Source organism: Stegostoma tigrinum, unplaced genomic scaffold, assembly GCF_030684315.1.
Source record: "Stegostoma tigrinum isolate sSteTig4 unplaced genomic scaffold, sSteTig4.hap1 scaffold_57, whole genome shotgun sequence".
NCBI classification, from domain to species: domain Eukaryota; kingdom Metazoa; phylum Chordata; class Chondrichthyes; order Orectolobiformes; family Stegostomatidae; genus Stegostoma; species Stegostoma tigrinum.
Genome location: NW_026728505.1, coordinates 2,894,474 through 2,912,162, shown reverse-complemented (window position 1 = coordinate 2,912,162; position 17,689 = coordinate 2,894,474). Strand labels below are relative to the sequence as shown.

The following is a 17,689-nucleotide window of genomic DNA, read 5'->3' as shown; positions in this document are numbered from 1 at the left end:
TGACATATTAACACACTTCACCACACAAATATAAACATCAATCGAAGCATATAGTAACATATTGAAACCCGTACATGAAACAATTATATGAAAATAATTTAAGGCTGATAAGATTTCAAATAGATACAATAGCACATATATTAGAAAGCAAAGACACAAAGGCATGTGTTCCCGTAGGTATTAACAATTGAACATTGGTATCAATGTATAAAATATATTATTGCATTGATACTTGCAAATTGAGATATGCTCAAAATTTATATTCATAGCTGCGACCACTGAAAAAAACGTAATCATTAAAAGCCCATTAATATGAATGTCACCAAAAATGAACAATGTCCTTGCTGTGAAAATAATTTACTTTCATGTTGTGCAAAGCATTTCCACCACAAACAATAACTCGCTGAAAAATTACATTTAAGCTCTTACCCAGTAATGCCAATAGTCTTCAAAATAAGCAGTTATCGGAATCTAAAATTGATGTATCCTAATGTTTTTGATATAATTGCTACCAAATAGCAAGCGTTGAATGATACTATTAATAATTTTCTCCAATAATGGATGATACAGAGAAATAATACAGTATTCTCTGATACAGGAAAGTAAAGATATAGTTCTAGCACCAACGAATTATTGTTTAGATAAACTAATTCAATGAGAGATGCGGATAGAGAATCAAATTGGAGAACAACCTAATAGTTTGGAAGGATACAACAGTCGTCAGTAACAATATTTATACACCAATATACCAGATAGGATAAATAAATGAACCAGATACATTTCATTGGCTTCATACTTGTAGATATGAACAATTACATTTGATTAGAAATGTACAAGGATGATAATGAATACATCAAGACGTGGGCTTTCCCTTTCATCGCCCTCTTCTTTCTGTGTATTTTTGACAGCACCATCATCACTCTGTGAATTTGAGGATAATCAAACCATTCACATTTCAAGTAGAACGATGTAGTTACTGAATCAAAATGGAAACACAAATCGCCTTGACCTTAAACATCTGAAAATCAATTTAAACTTGCTCTGCGGGTGAAGTAATAAGATGAAATTTGCATCCTGCAGACGTTGTTTATTAAGATCTCTGAATTCCACATTTATATTGTGCCATGTTGCTGATTCTAACAATAAGATTATTTCAGTTTATCATTCTGAATTTACAACTGAGGAATGAAGGCTTGGCATATTCGCGTTCGGTTTGCCTAAATTAATTGAAATAATTATGACCAATATGTCAATGTAGCTTATACCTTCCCAAATGTTTCAAGCTCTCTTGTTCTGTGCTCAAATGTGTTGACTTGACTTCACATTGAGCTACTACCTTCACTTCCTTGTAACTGTCGCTGAAGGACATACAATTTGCAATGCTGAAAACATATGCAGTCATCTTGAAATGACGGCCATTTCATGTGAACGCCTCTTCATTTCCAAATACAGATTCTGTAAAAAGTGCTGTGAATATATTAATAATCCTTTAATTAAACTATATTAAATTCATGGCCGGTTTCAGGCCGCTCTCTGATGAAGGGTCTAGGCCCGAAACGTCAGCTTTTGTGCTCCTGAGATGCTGCTTGGCCTGCTGTGTTCATCCAGCCTCACATTTTATTATCTTAAATTCAAGGCCCTTTGCTGAAAGAAATGTCACTTTGCAACTGATTGTTGGAAGTTGAACTTTCCCTCTGTACATTTAATGCAAATCTCCTCAGCTAGAAATATTAGACCACAAGGAAATCCTTTGTCATATATCACTGGAACAGCTAACAAAGCTGCAGAGGAAGGAATCAAAGATGGAGGCAGGAATGGAAAGAATTGTGAAGAAAATTGGACAAATATGGAATAGGGCACTAAATTCAATATTAAGCCATGACTACATTGAATGACAAAGGAAGTTCTAAGTATAGAACGATTTACTCCTGCCCTGTTTTCTATGTACCTTAGTTTAATCAATCTGACCAGCATCTGTTGTCCAACAGATACTTAAAAAATGCATTGTTTTGGATTGTGTTACACATTGTGTAATAAAAGAAACATTAATGGGCCTATATTGGAAGTGGCTATCTGCAGTTAGAGTTATTTGAGTTGAAAGCCATCTTGTTCGACAGAGGGCTACAATATGAAAAATGCGTTCAGAGCAGCCTGGGACGGGGAGAGGACATAACATATCAATGAAGCAGAGACACATCGATCCGCAGCAGAGGGACAAATTCACAATTAATTCTAACATGTTGTTTGTGAAGAGAATACGGCAAGTCTATGTGTTGTCTACATTGTTGCTAGCAGTGTGGCAGATCAGACCTGTGTGTATAATGGCATGGATTGACACATGGAAGCATGATATTGTGACCATCATAAAAACGAGGTTGAATGAAGGGCTGGACTGGCAAGTAAACATTCTGGGGTGTTGGGCATTTGGGCACAATGGAGACGGTATTCAATGTTGGACAATTAAGTAAGGAGTCAATTAGTTTTATAAGGAGAGATGATGCTTTGGAAGACTCCTGAAACGAGGCTTTGCATTTAGAACTGAGAAATGTGAAGGGCATAGTAATTTTACTCGAAGTGTGTTATAGACTCCAAAGAATCAGTTGGAAATAGAGGCACAAATATGTAAATAGTTTAAATAGATGTTGTAAGAATAATAAACGATCGATTCTGCTAGAGCATTCCAATCTTTGAAACATAAATTGGAATAATCATAGTTTGAGGGTTTAGGAGGAGTGGATTTCTTGAAATGTATGCAGGCATGTTTTTGTGCCAATGCAGAGAAATACTAAAAAGGAATAGCAAAGTGCTAGCTGTAGTTCTGGGGGGGAATAAAAGAAAAGAAACGTTGGTTAAGTGTTTGATGTGGTGTTAGGGGAGCATTTAGATGATAATTAATACAAAATAGGATGTCTCAAGTTTGTTCCGGACAAGGAAATAGATCGGTTGCAAAAGATTGTTTTGAATTAGAGGATGGCGAATTTTATTAAAATAAAGCATGATCTTTTCTTTTAAGACTGAGAACAGCTCCTTGAGAGTCAATCGGCAGGAGACCAATGGAGAACATTGAAATACGAGCTGGGAAAATTACACGTTCAATATATACACTTTAGGGGTAAATGCGGGAGGAAAATGCGTTCAGAGAACTCTAGGCATCTAGAATAATTCAGGAGTTGATAAGAAAGAACAGTGCGGCTTTGAGCAAGTTCAAAATCAGCAATTCACCTGCAGTCCAAGATGAACGTAGCAATTTCAGGAGGAAAGATTAAGAAAGAAATTAGAAATACAAAAGAGGGTATTAAAGTCCTTGTGAATAGGATTGGGGGAATCCCTAGATATATTGTAAAAGCTTTAAATGGAAGAGGCTAATCAGGAAAAGTGTAGGGCCAATTAGGGGTCAAGGAAGCAACCTGTGTGCAAAGCTCAAGACATTGGACATGTGTAGGATAAATATTTCTATTTGTCTTCGCTCTGGAAAAGGATCACTTAGGTACAGAATTCCGGAGAATGGACTGGGAATAACTTGCACAGTTTGACGTGGGAAACGTGAATATGTTGGAGGCTCTTTCTAGCTTGAAAACTGAAAATCTCCTGGCGTGGGTGAATTGCATTCCAGGCTATTGCAGGAGGAGAGGCGGGAATTTGCTGGAGCTCTGACACATGATTCTATGTCCTCTTTGTTACCAGGGGACGTATTAGAGGACTAAAGCATGGCCAGTGTGGTCCCACTTGTAACATGTGCAGCAGAATTTAATCAGGAAATTGCAAAGCCATGAGTGCCACCTCAGTGGTAGGGAAACTATTGGAAAAAATTCTGAACTCATATGGAAAGGCATGCATTATTTAGGGATAGTCAGCATGTCTTCAGCAGAGGAAAGTTATGCTTATCAAATGTCCTGGATGCTATGACAAAATGATCATATCATCGTCTGAGGGAAGTTGAATGGATGTAATTTATATGGATTTTAGTAAAGCATTTAACAAGGTGTCAGTGGGATACTAATTGAGAAGGTGAAAAAAATGGAATTAAGAGAAACGTAGCAAGATGGATCAGAAATTGGCTTAATAATACGAGATTAAACATAGTTGTAGAAGGCTGTTTGTGTGACTGGAGATCGGTGTAAAGCAGCCTACCACAGGATCTGAAATGTGTCCCTTATTGTTTGTTATCTGCAGAGACGATATTGATGAACGGTGCGTGTGTGCGTGTGTGTGTGTGTGCGTGCACGTGCGTGTGTGTGTGTGTGTGTTTGTCGGGGGGGTGGTGTTGAGGGTGGTGCACGGAGGGGTGGTAATTTTAAACAAATTTGTTGGAGTTGTTAGCTGGCTCGCTGAGCTGTCTGGTTTTCAAGCACAAGTTTCTTCTCCCTTCTTGGAGACATCTTCAGCACCAACTAATCTCCATTGAAGCTGTGTTGTTCTGTCTCAGTCTGAATTTATATGGCCTGGTCTGTGTTGGTGGGTAGTCTATTTTCACATATTTGTTTTTCGCGGCGGTGATTGAAAATCAGGCCTCGAGAAACTCTCATGAATGTCTGCATTTTTCAAGCTACAACCAAATTTTCCTTCTTTCAATACTCTCTGACATAGATGGACATTGGCTTAACTGAGATGAAGTTGCTTTACCAGAGGAAAAGATAAACACTTTGAACAAAAGGATCTTGGCAATTATTCACAGATCGCTAAAGTCAGCAGTGCACATTAATGGGACAGTTAATAAGATATATCACACATATGACTTTACAGAGAGTTTAAGAGTCAGGAGGAAGCATTGTGTGCGGTTCTGGTCACCTCACTTTCGGAAGGATGTCATAGCACAAGAAGGCTATTTCGGAGATTCATCTGGGATGTTGCTTGGGATGGAGAAGTCGAGCTATAAGGGCAGAGTAGATAAACTTGGATTGTTTTCTTTCGATCAGAGAAGACTGAGGATGGATATGGTTGCATTTTATAAGATTATGAGAGGTATGGCTAGGATGAAAACAGAACAGGTATTAACTCCTACAGAGAGGTCAATCACAAGAGGGCATAGTTTTAATATAAGGGGCAGGCGATTCAGAAGGGATTTGGGAAAACAGAATCTTTGAATCAGCCCGTTGTCGAATTCTGAAATGCACGGCCAAGAAAGGTCTTGGAGGTTTGAAAACTTGCAGCCTTTAAAAAAAAATGTGACGGGTTCTTCAAAAATCATAACATTCAACGATATGTCAGCAGGAAATTGAGATTGTCTCATTTGTAGTTGTAGTTACGTTGGCGCACACTCAGTGGGTCAAAGACCCTTCTCTGCACCATGTGATTCTATGTTTCTATGAATCTATGAACAGGACATGTGTTAGCTAAATGAAAATGCTTTGTAATGGACTTTCACACACTGCATACATCCTTAGGGAATTGAATCAATGCACTCTAAATGTAAGGAAGCAGAACCAGGCATGCATCAACGCAGCATTATACAATTCATTGTATGGGAAACGAATGTAAGCCATTTCATTTTCGCAATAACACAGTGAGTGTAAGATTTTTTAAAAAAAAATATACCCTGAGTGAAAATAACTAATACGAACTCAAATCAAAATATAAGTGTAAATGAACTGAAATATACATTGCCCCCATTCCACTCAACAGAACGAAATGGAAAGATACCTGGTTACACAGAATGTAAGGAAGCTGAAGATAACCTGACATGAACAGCATCAGACCATATTGAAATAATGTGGCCTTACTTGAGTTGTGCTACCTCAATTTGGGTCACAGTGATGATGAATTCGATGAATTTACATGACGGAACCGTTGGTAAATAGGAAGAAGAAGACTGCATTGTTGAGTGAATCTGCTCAGAATTGACATAGTGACAATGAGCTGGGTGATTCAGGGAGGAATGTTGTCTTCAAGAGCTACATCAGCACAAACTAATCGGAACCAAATTTCACTGGATCTTTTCTACAGGAATTATACGGCCAGTTGTGTTAAATGAGTGAATAGTTAGAATGAATTTGGAACATAGTTGCAAATTAGCGGTGGTCACGTTCAAAGTAGTTTAAGTGCATAATATACATGAAGTATATAATTTATTTTTTCACTTTTGAACAGTGGAATCTGTTCTATTCCATCAAAATATAAACATTCTGCGAAGCAGCAGCTGCGTTGTTGTATTTTTAAATTGTAAGTTATAAATATAAATGTTCAAAACAACTAATTATTTCCCTGGAGTCTAAAATAAGGTATAAATATCAGCAATAACCACTGAATAACGAGAAGTTCTGAGCCCTGTTCACAATGCATGAAATAATAACAGGCCTGGTGTTTGAAATTTACTATCCATTCATTGCAGCGATCGGAGTTCCAGGTTAGAATATTTGTAATTTTGTAGCTGCGCAAATAGTAGGGGTTAACTGTAACAATTCTCCGATTTAGCCAATAACACTTGCTCACGTTATATGCTCCTTTTCACTCTTTTCATTGTATATAATGGCCTGTTTGCAGGCATAAGGAACAACATTTAATTGGAATGATCCTCTTTTGTTTGCAGCATTACTTACGGTATTAAATTTGGTATTTAATTTCGTCCATTCGTTGGCACACCTTCGCTGTGTTGGCATTATTATTCAGGTTTGGAATTACAGTTTGTTTTTAACAGACAGGTATCATTATATCGCCTGTATAATTTGCTACCTTTAAGGGAATGATAATTTCCAATGCCAGAGACAACTTGGCCGCTTTGAAGAAATGCTTTCTCCCATTAAGCATTAACTATTTTACTGTCGAAGTTACTGGAAGTGAATTAGTTTCTCCTTAGCAGTTTAAAATGGATTTGTGGTTGAATTGCCAAGGAATTTTAATGGTGACATCACTGTTCTACTTCGGTGTTGATACTCAAGCAATACTGTGTTGAAAATAAGATTGTGTTGTGTTGATACCATTTTGTCCACAGGAGAATTGACACATTGCAATAAACATGTAAAAATATATCTATTTAGATATTGATATTTACAGGTACAGTTTAATACATTTTGGTCTCTTCTGCTACCTAACAGTCGGCGTTTCTGTTCACCAATGTTTAATGTTCGCTGCTTCAGCTTTAATTCACGTTTTGATAGGACCTCCTACTGAAATTGAGGGGTAATGAGAGTGGGATTTCGTTGAGGTATTATCACTTTAACGAAGAAAGAAATTAGCAAGACAAAAACGGGGCAGCAGGCAGCCACGGCGGAGAAGATTATAGTGATTCTCAAGATATTCATTTGGCACATTCAGGGAAGAAGATTAACGAGAGAGAGAATAGGACCCTCGATGACCAAAATGAGCATGTGTGTGTAGAGCTGCAGTAGATGGGCGAGATCTTCAATGAATATTTCCCTTCTGTGAATGCATGAAGGTCATAACTCTTCAAGTCCTGCCTAGATATGTCCAAGAATCCGGACAGAGGCTAGAAAGGCAACTGTGCATGTGCGGGCTGATAAACCAGCATCATCGTTAGCCATGGTGAGGTCTTAGAAAACTGGAGGGTCGAGTTTTGTCCTTATTCAAGAAGGGTTGCAAAGAAACACTTTGCAATTTTCAACAACAACCCTGACGTTTGTGGTACATAATTTACATTTGAAAAAGTAGTGTTCAATTAGCAGTAGTAGTCTTGGTTTCATACATGGGAGACCATGCCTCACAAGTTTGCTTTAGTTCATTGATGAAGTAACCAGGAAGGTTGTTGAGTGAAGGGTGATAAACTTAGACTACGTGAAATTCAGTAAGATTTTGATAAGTTTCGACAGGGTAGGCTGCTCTGGAAGGTGAGAGAGAACATAGAACATAGAACATAGAAAGGTACAGCACAGCCCAGGCCCTTCGACCCACGATGTTGTGCTGTGGAATAATCCTCATCCAAAAATAAAATAACCTAACCTACATTCCCCTCAATTCACTGCTGTCCATGTGCATGTCCAGCAGTCACTTAAATGTCACTAATGACTCTGCTTCCATGACTACCACTGGTAAATTATCCCATGCGCTCATAACTCTCTGGGTGAAAAACCTCCCTCTGGCATCTCCTCTACACTTTCCTCCTAAGACCATAAAACTATGACCCCATCCTGCCCTCGGGAAAAGTCTCTGGCTATCGACTCTATCCATGCCTCTCATTACCTTGTACACCTCGATCAGGTCACCTCTCTTCCTCCTTCTCTCCAGAGAGAAAAGTCCAAGCTCAGTCAAGCTCTCCTCGTAAGACAAGCGCTCCAGTCAAGGCAGCATCCTGGTAAAACTCCTTTGTACCCTCTCCAAAGCCTCCACATCTTTCCTACAATAGGACAACCAGAACTGGACACAATATTCCAAGTGTGGTCTCACCAGGGTTTTGTAGAGCTGCAGCATAACCTCGCGGCTCTTAAACTCAAGCCCCCTGTTAATGAAAGCCAAAATACCATATGCTTTCTGAACAACCTTATCCACCTGGGTGGCAACTTTGAGGGAGCTATGCACTTGAACACCAAGATACCGCTGGTCCTCCACACTGCCGAGAATCCTGCCGTTAATCCTATACTCAGCATTTAAGGTCGACCTTCCGAAATGCATCACTTCGCATTTATCCAGGTTGAACTCCATCTGCCATTTCTCAGCCCACCTCTGCATTCTGTCAATGTCTCGCTGAAGACTGCAATAGCCCTCGATACTATCAATGGCACCTCCAACCTTTGTGTCATCAGCAAACATATTAACCCACCCCTCAACAACCTCATCCAAGTCATTTATAAAAACTCCAAAGAGCAGAGGCCCAAGAACAGAGCTCTGTGGGACACCACTCAGCAATGACCTCCAGGCAGAATACTTACCATCTATAACCACTCTCTGCCTCCTGTCAGCCAACCAATTCTGAATCCAGCAGCCAAATCCCCCTGTATCTCATACCTCCTGACCTTATGAATGAGCCTGCGTGGGGAACCTTATCAAATGCCTTTCTGAAGTCCATGTACACCGCATCCATTGCTCGACCCTCGTCAACCTGTCTCGTGACTTCCTGAAAGAACTCAATAAGATTTGTAAGGCATGACCTTCCCCTGACAAAGCCATGCTGACTCCCTTTAATCACTCTGTGCTTTTCCAAATAGTCATAAATCCTATCCCTCAGAATTCTTACCAAAACCTTGTTGACTACAGACGTAAGGCTGACTGGTCTGTAATTTCCAGGGATTTCCCTATTCACTTTCTTGAAAAGAGGAACAACATTTGCCTCCCTCCAATCTTCTGGTATGACTCCCCTGGAGAGTGAGGAAGCAAAGATCATCGCTAGCAGCTTAGCAAACTCCTTTCTCGCTTCCCGGAGCAACCTGGGATAAATCTGGTCTGGCCCTGGGGATTGTAGATCAATTGGAATCAAGGAAAGGAAGAGTTAGAAAATTGGTTGCACGTTGGGTTGGTGTTTGGAAGCAGAGAATAATAATGGAGGTTTCTTTTTGAACCGGAGGCCTGTGACTAGTGGTGTGCCCCAGGAGAGCATGCAGAGTCCGTTATTATTTGTTATCCATATCAATGACCTGGATGAGAATGTACAAGGCATGATTAGTAAGTTTGTGGATGACACAAAAGTAGGCACTTTCATGGACAGTGACGAAGGTTATCAGGAAACGCAGCAAGATCCTGATTAGCTGGGGATGTGGGCTGAGAAATGCCAAATGGACTTTAATATAGATAAGTGGGAGGTAATGCATTATGGGAATTCAAATCAGTTTCACTGTGAATGGTGGGGCCTGAAGGATTGCCACGGAACAGAGGGACATTGGAGTTCAGGTGCACGGTTTTCTACAAGTGGAGCCAAAGGTAGACGAAGGTGAAGAATGCTTTTGGCGCACTTCCCCATCATTCAGAACATTCTGTCTGAAAGTTCGGAAGTTGTATTGCAGTTATATAGGATGTTGGTGACGCTGCACTTGAAGTATTGTGTTCTGGTTTGATCACCTTGTTACAGGAATGATGCTATTAAAATGGAAGAGTGCAAATAACTTTACAAGGATGTTGCCAGGACTCACTGAACTGAGTTAGAGGGAGAGGTTGGACAAAGTAAGAGTTTTTCTTTTCCATAGGCATAGACTGAGGGGGGATCTTATAGAAGTGTATATGATCATGAGAGGCATGGATAGGTTGAATATACTTAATCTTATTTCCAGGGTTTGCGAACCGAGGACGAGAGGGCATCAGTTTAAAGTAAAGGGGAGAGAATGCATGCAAAGTGGGAGGTGGGGTGCAAGTTTCTGTTCCACAGAGAATGGTATGCGTGTGCAATGAGCTGCCAGCAGAAGTGGTTGGGAGGGTACATTAACAACATTTACATTTCATTGGCACGAAGACATGGATAAAAAAGGTTTAGAAGGAATTAGCCAAGTGCATGGAAATAGGGTTAGCATGGATGGACATTTTGGTTGGCATAGACCAGCTTAGGCTGAAGGGCCTGTTTTCGCATTGTAGGACTCTATGCCTCTGCAATGGCCAGCAATGCCTCGGGCAGTACTCATCTTCCAGATAATGACCTCAGGATGGAAATAAGTCAATGTTTCCTGTCTGGAGAGCCTTCCTAATAACTCACCAGACGGCTCACCAGACTCGAAAACGTTAACTTGGATTTCCCTTCACAGATGCTGCCGGAACATTTGAGCATTCCAATGACCTCTACTTTTGTTACTGATTTACAGAATCCACAAGCCTTTTCGTTTTTAGTCTGATTTGAATATCCAACACGAGTTACATTTTTTGGCAGTACACCACAATCTAACTGTTACATTTTATAAGGCGTTTTTCCAATCACAATGGTCACCTGCTAGCTGCAGAGCTCAGGGTGCGCACTAAAGACATCATGTGATTTGTGCCGTGTTTTATCATGAAAAAAAAACCGCCCTCAATGACATGGAAAGCTCACTCTCCAGTCTCTTCCATCCCAACATCAAATATTTTTCGGCCAACTGGCTGTACATCTATTTCCAAAAAGGAGTGAATTATACAAAACTTTACTGTTAGAAGATACTTTTTTTCTTTCCTCAGTAGATATAACCTGTTCTCCCGTTTGTTTTTATGTGTATGGTTAATATAATAGTTATTTACTCATTTCAGATATTTCCCTATTTCCTTGCTGAAGTGAAGTCTTACTCCACTGTTCGTTCTTGAAGGCGCTGTGTGTGTGTGTGTGTGTGTGAGAGAGAGAGAGAGTGTGTGTGTGTGCACGCGTGCGTGTGTGTTTCTTTACTTCATGACATTTGAACTCATGGTTATTTTCAACTTGTTAGAGGATCAGCTCTCTTATGTCAACACTGGATAATTACTTTAAAAAAGATTGCATCAACTTTGGCATCAAACATGGCGTTATATCATATTGTCTACGTGTCTTGTAGGTAGCTGCAGCATGAGTGAAACTGGTAGGATTTGAAAGAGTAAACCTCCTGTACTTGGTCTGACTGACATGTAAAAGTTCTTGGTTTTTTAAAATCTTTCTTTTTCTATTGCAGCAAACGTGGCAGTGATAGTCATTCTGTCTCGAAACAGATGTTGCCTGTCTGGATGTGTTATCTATTACCTAGTGTCCATGGCAGTGGCGGATCTCTTGGTCATTATCACAGCTGTAATATTAAACCGGATAGCTGGGATGTACTTCCCAATCAGTTTCTTATCCATTACGCCATTGTGCAGTTTTCGTTCTGCCTTCAATTATGCAGCTCTTGCTAGTTCTGCTTGGTTGACAGTCAGTTTCACCTTGGATCGATTTATTGTAATCTCTTGCCAGAAGCTGAATGTTAAATATTGCTCTGAAAAAATGGCAGGACGTGTTATAATAATTGTTTTCGTGCTCTCCTGTGTCAAAAATACCTTCACGTATTTTTATTACGAACCCATGTATCTAGAGAACAATGTGCCTTGGTTCTGCGCCCTAAAACCAATATTTTATACATCACCAGCATGGACTGCATATGACTGGATTCGATCAATTTTAACACCTTGTCTCCCGTTTATTCTGATTTTACTGCTCAATGTTCTAACTGTTAGACACATTTTAGTGGCAAATCAAGCCCGTAGGAGGCTCAGGAACTTAAACACTAGAGGTAATCAGAAAGACCTAGAAATAGAGAAGCGCAGAAAGAGTATTGTTTTACTCTTTGCCATCTCAGGCAGTTTCATTCTGTTAAATTTGTTATGTTTTTTAACGATCCCTTATGTCCGAGTTGCAGGTGTGACGTATCCTTCAGGTTCTGATCAGAGCACTTTCATATTTATTCTTCAAGAAAGTGGATACATGCTTCAATTATTGAGTTCTTGTATCAACCCGTTTATTTACGCTGGCACTCAACGTAAGTTCAGAATGGAATTGATGAACGGGGTAAAATATCCATTGAACCTAATTATTGGAGTATTCACATGTTAACAACATCAAAATTTGACATGGACTCTACGATGAATTATGTCACATACTCTATTTTGTCTAGTAACTAAACAAAATCGATGACAAATAACAAATGCTTTCAATCTTTTTCACTGACTGCTGTAATGACTCAGTGTGATGAAAATGACCAGATCAGGTCAAAATATTTTACCTATGTAGCGTAAACCCTTAATTATTCTTATGTTAACGGTAGATGTGAAATGTTTTGCTTCAGATGCAATGTGACTAGACTAATACTCGACATTATGCAAAATGCAATTTATGTGAACACGAGAGTTAAAATACAAACTGAAGAAGGAAGGGGTTGGAATAACTTAACTATTGGGAAAAAAAACTGAATAATAGATGTGATAACTACGAATAATTAACTGTTCCACTGTAGTAAAATCGCATAACACATCCTTTGTCAAAAAGGCAAATTCAGACACAGATTCCCTCATGCAGTGCTCCAATTTGGATGTACAAAAACATCAAGAGAAGATTCAGCGATAGTAGTAGCTGGAAGATACTTGTCAAAACTTCCAAATCATTTGAGATCCTGGAGGCACCTGCTTAAAATTAAAATTAAAAATTGAAAACAAAAGCTTGCCTTGAAAGTTGGCCACACCCACGCTGGTTCCATTGTTCCAAGTTGTTTCAAAAACAAACCTCAAGTTATTTTTTTACTCTCTTAGAGACAGCTCTACGCATCTGCCTGACCAACTCTTTTTCAGAAAAAGTGCAAAGTAGCTTCTTAAATTGATAGCATCTTGAAACCTGCCCATAGAAAGAAATGAACCATTAACATTACAAAACAGCTTCATTTTTAAATACTGTGAAGTTACTCTATTAGTGCGCTGCAGTACATAAATGTTACATTGATTTTAAGCATGCAAACATTCACTTCTGCAATCAGTCCAGTCACTCCTGCCTTCAAACTTTTTTTTCTTTTTCATGAACAGTATATGCAATTGTCTCAGACACATTAATGACAATATTAAATAGTGAAGTGTAATAATGTCAACAGCAATCTGAAGACTTCATTCACAATTGTCAAATACTACTCTTGGTGAGTATTCAATTTTCTGGAAAAAGAAAAAATATAAAATGTGTCTTTTTTTTAATCTTCTCGTTATCTTCTTGTAAGAGTACAGCACTAAGACCCACATTACACAAATAGAAAGCCATCTTGATTGCCTTTGTGTAATTAGAAGTGGGAACATTTGGGCAGTTGTTGACACAGCATTCAAGCTGTCAAAAACCTTTTGACAGTCCATTGCCCATTGAAATTTCCTGCACTTCATCAAGTCGTCAGTTTTGGATCAACCACGCTGCTAATATTATTTGCAAACTTCCTACAGAACACATTGAATGCAGAAATTTTAGAATTGCCCTCTCCATCGAGACGGGACATTCCAAAAGGACCTTGTTTTCACATTCCAAGGCCATCTATCCTTATCTAATAGCATGGATCAGCAACATGGCTGGGTTTTTGCGAATTCAGGCTTCGCCAGGTTGATCACTAAACCTGTCCCAAAGTCGATTGAGCAATTTTATTGGAGGCTGAAAATGTTCCTAAAAATCACCAGGTCGTTGATGTAAACTACACACCTGTGTAATTCTGAAAAAAAAAATCAGCCTTTGAAATCTGGCATGACTTTAAATTGGTGTCATCTGTTTGGTATCACCAAAGCCAAAATTCCACTTGTTCTTTGGGATCACCGTACCTGCTAACATCCTCTGAGTAAGACCAATTTAGAAACAGAAGTCGCTTGTCTCACCTTCTCAATAGATCTTTCCAAACGTTGGACAGGATATGCATCAGACTTTGTTACTGCACTGACTTTGTGACAGCCCACACATAGTCATTGCGTACCATTTGGTTTTAGCACTAATATTTATGAGTGAGCTCCAGTCACTGCAACTCGTGTTGACTAAGTTGTGTTTGATCTTGCATTCAATTCCTTTTTTAAACCTGCACCAACTTTAGAGGGTGAAGTCGATAAGGATGTTGCACAAGTAAACAACATTTCCTGCATCAATATCATGTATCATTAGATTAATACTTCCTAACATAATCTCATATACCTCCCCACACGATAGTAATAGATCTTTCAGATTATTTTGATTTTCCTCGGGAAGGTAACTCAATAATTTATATCAATTTTTGATAACTTTTTCGTTGTCCAATTTGATTAAGGAATTTCCAATTCACAATCACCTGAGCATGGATTCTTCACTGCGTTGCAACAGGCAATATATTCTCCTTTTGCTTTCCTTCCTTATGGTAATAGCTTTTGAATATATTCACAATACACATTCCGAGATTTCTTTCTATTTGACTTCCTTATCAAATAATTCACCTCAATTAATTTCCATTCAGTTTCATAGTGTCCAATAAACATTGTTTTTGTAGGTTGACCTAGCACTGGAAGCAATACTAACACCTTGTCTCCATTACCAGAAGTGAGATTTTTTAAATTCCTTGTCAACTTCACGTTTCATCACACACTGTGTAACTTTTAAATGCTGTCGAGCCATCTCACCCACTTTATTTAATCTTTCCTAACATTTTACACATAGTCCAAGTATAAGATCTCTGAACTCTAACGCACTTTTTTCTTCAATTAATTTCAGTAGTCCTCTCACCTCATGCCTCAGAACAAATTCAAATAGACTGAATTTGGTAAGTTATTTGCTCATACCTAACTGCAAATGGTGCAAATGGAATTTCTTTATTCTAATCGTCTCGATAGTCTTGGGTTTAAACAATCAACGAGGTATTTAAATTTTGGTCATGCTGTTCTGAAGCTTGCTGCGATTCTGGTGGGTTCACACTGGAACTGAATTTTTTAATAACTAAGTTATCCATAACTCCCTGAATAAGTTTCGTTCAAAATTTGGCCCCTGATTTGATTATATGTGTGTGGGGAATCTGTATCGACTGAATAATATCAGTGACTGTTCTACACTTCTTTTTAAAGTTAGAAATCGTGTAATGGGATGGACTCTGGAAATCGAGCAGGCAGATGCATTATCGTCAACAAATACTGATTCCCACTTATTTATTTAACGTAGGGGACCTACGCTTACATTTGAGGCCATTGTAGAAGTTTCCTAAAATACTGGAATTGGTATTAAATGTCCTGGTTTTATCACTGCCTGAGGTTTTTCAATTACTTAAAATGTATGAAATGTCTGGCAAAATTCAATCAACCCTTTGCATTTCAGGACGGTAAAAAATGTTTTTCATTTTAACTTGAGTTTTCCTCACTCTCAAACTACGTCCTATTGGCAATTCATCTGCTAACAGAAACACCTCTTTTCTTTAATCCACCTTTATTACAATTTGATGCACACCTGCTTATTTCTCATAAACCTGAATATGTGATGGTCTCATTTCCTCATCAAGACGTCAGTTTAAAGATAGTAATATTCTGGGATACATTTGTATTCTTCTTTTGTGCACGTCGTTTTCCGTACAATTGCTTGAGATTGTCATCTTTCTGATTTAACTCAGTTAATTTCTCTGAACTAAAAAAAATCCACTTTGTGCTCCTCCTATTTTTTTTATTCCTCTCTCCATTATTTGATTAACCATAGTCTCTGATAATTGTATATCAACTTCCCTATCTTTGTTCTTTGATTTCTCCTCCGTCTTGAGATTGAGGCCTTGTAACATAACTATCACATAGCCAGGAGCCATCGAAGGATGTATTGTCTCTAATACCTCTGTTATCTAGTTTTTCTACTGGCTTTCCAACCACCGTAGGCAGCACTCTCACCTGTAATCCAAATATATCATTACCAAAAACTAACTTTATTCTTGTAGGCAAGGTTTCTCTATGGCACTCCCACCATCACTTCTCCACTTTTCACTGGACATGCCAACCTCCCTTTAGATAATGGAGTACTTACTGTCTCACCGAGAATTCAACATAATAGCACATTTTCTGAAAAATCCTTCTGAATTACATAATCCTTCATTTCTCATCGTCACCTTAATGTTGCCTTATGATTTAAAAGTGTAATTTGTTCACATGCTCCTCCTGGCACATGTGGCTGACCTTACACTTACAAGCAAACAATTTACGAAAATCACACACTTTTTGCTAAAGCAACCCCTGATCAGTTTTCCACATTTTGGTGCAGATTTTTACCTTCCATTGTGTTTCGCTTTACCACTTCAACAAAACTCACTGATTCATCTTTGTTTTAACCATGTATTCGTCTTCACAGTGCTTTTTCTAAACCACCAACATTGCAACTTCTTGGGGCCTACTTTAATCACATGGAAATCCTCGAGCTTTATGAGTTCAATAACCCCTCATAGGCTTCCTATTTATCCTGCAATAAACAATATTTTGAATCATCAATGCGACTTTATTTGTCCTCACACTTGAGGATTTCCCTCTTCCACGATTCATACACCTCACAGCTTGAGCCGACGCTTAAGCATCGTCCATTTCAGCTGTTAATCTTGCAGTTTTAACTCTGATTTTCCTCCTGAGCTCTCTCTCTGTCATGGACTGAATTTTTGCAATCCACTAAAATAATCCTGTCTCTGAGAGGGGAATATCTTTCATGTATTTTCAATGCCCCTTTAGCTTGACACCCCTCTCAAATTCAGCGGCCAGAGTGGTGAAAATGTGAGCCAGGGGGTAGCTGGGATAGGTGAAATAATATATCGGGGCATTGGCTAAAACTGAAACAATAGATGTGTCATTTTTCCAAACCATTCTCCTCATCTGATGAAAAACGTAAACAACTGTGTCGGTGATCGTTAAGTTAAGCTTATTTTTTTCTTTTTACTTCTTCAGAAATCTAGAGCAGATGGGTTGAAAGCTACAGCAGTTGCACGCCACTCTTGCAGGATGTGAATGGTAAGCGTCAATACTAGTGTCTCTTCTGACTTCACCCGGCCATTGATGTGCACACAACACCAGCACCTCAATGGTCGGGTTAGGGAAATGGAACAGATGCTGGATAAATTCTGGGTCATTTAGGAGGCAGAGAGTGTGATAGGTAGGAGCTTAGGGAGGTCGTTACTCCCAAATTAGAGAGTACATGTATCTGTGTGAATGCCAGGAGAGGGACAGTGAATAGGTGGGCAGGGGAGGGATCCACCATATCCGTTCCACTCAATAAAAAAAAACTGTCACGGGGGTGCGGGTGCGGCTATCCTACTCAGGTAAAGCCAAAGAAGCCAGGCCTGTGGCAGTGAGCCTGGCTTTGTGGTACAACAGGGAGTGAGGGAGAATAAGACAGCGACCGTGATAGGAGATTCAATGGTTCGGGGAA

The 17,689-nt window shown here is 39.1% G+C and overlaps 1 protein-coding gene across 1 annotated transcript; it reads left to right on the top strand.

Annotated features, from left to right (window-relative positions):
* Positions 1–6,271: 6,271 nt before the first annotated feature.
* On the top strand, positions 6,272–16,721 carry LOC132208896 (probable G-protein coupled receptor 139). The gene is made up of 4 exons (XM_059644203.1): positions 6,272–6,343; positions 11,481–12,317; positions 13,394–13,457; positions 16,628–16,721. Exons 1-4 carry the CDS (start codon positions 6,274–6,276, stop codon positions 16,719–16,721), a joined length of 1,065 nt encoding a protein of 354 aa, XP_059500186.1. The 5' UTR covers positions 6,272–6,273.
* Positions 16,722–17,689: the final 968 nt, after the last annotated feature.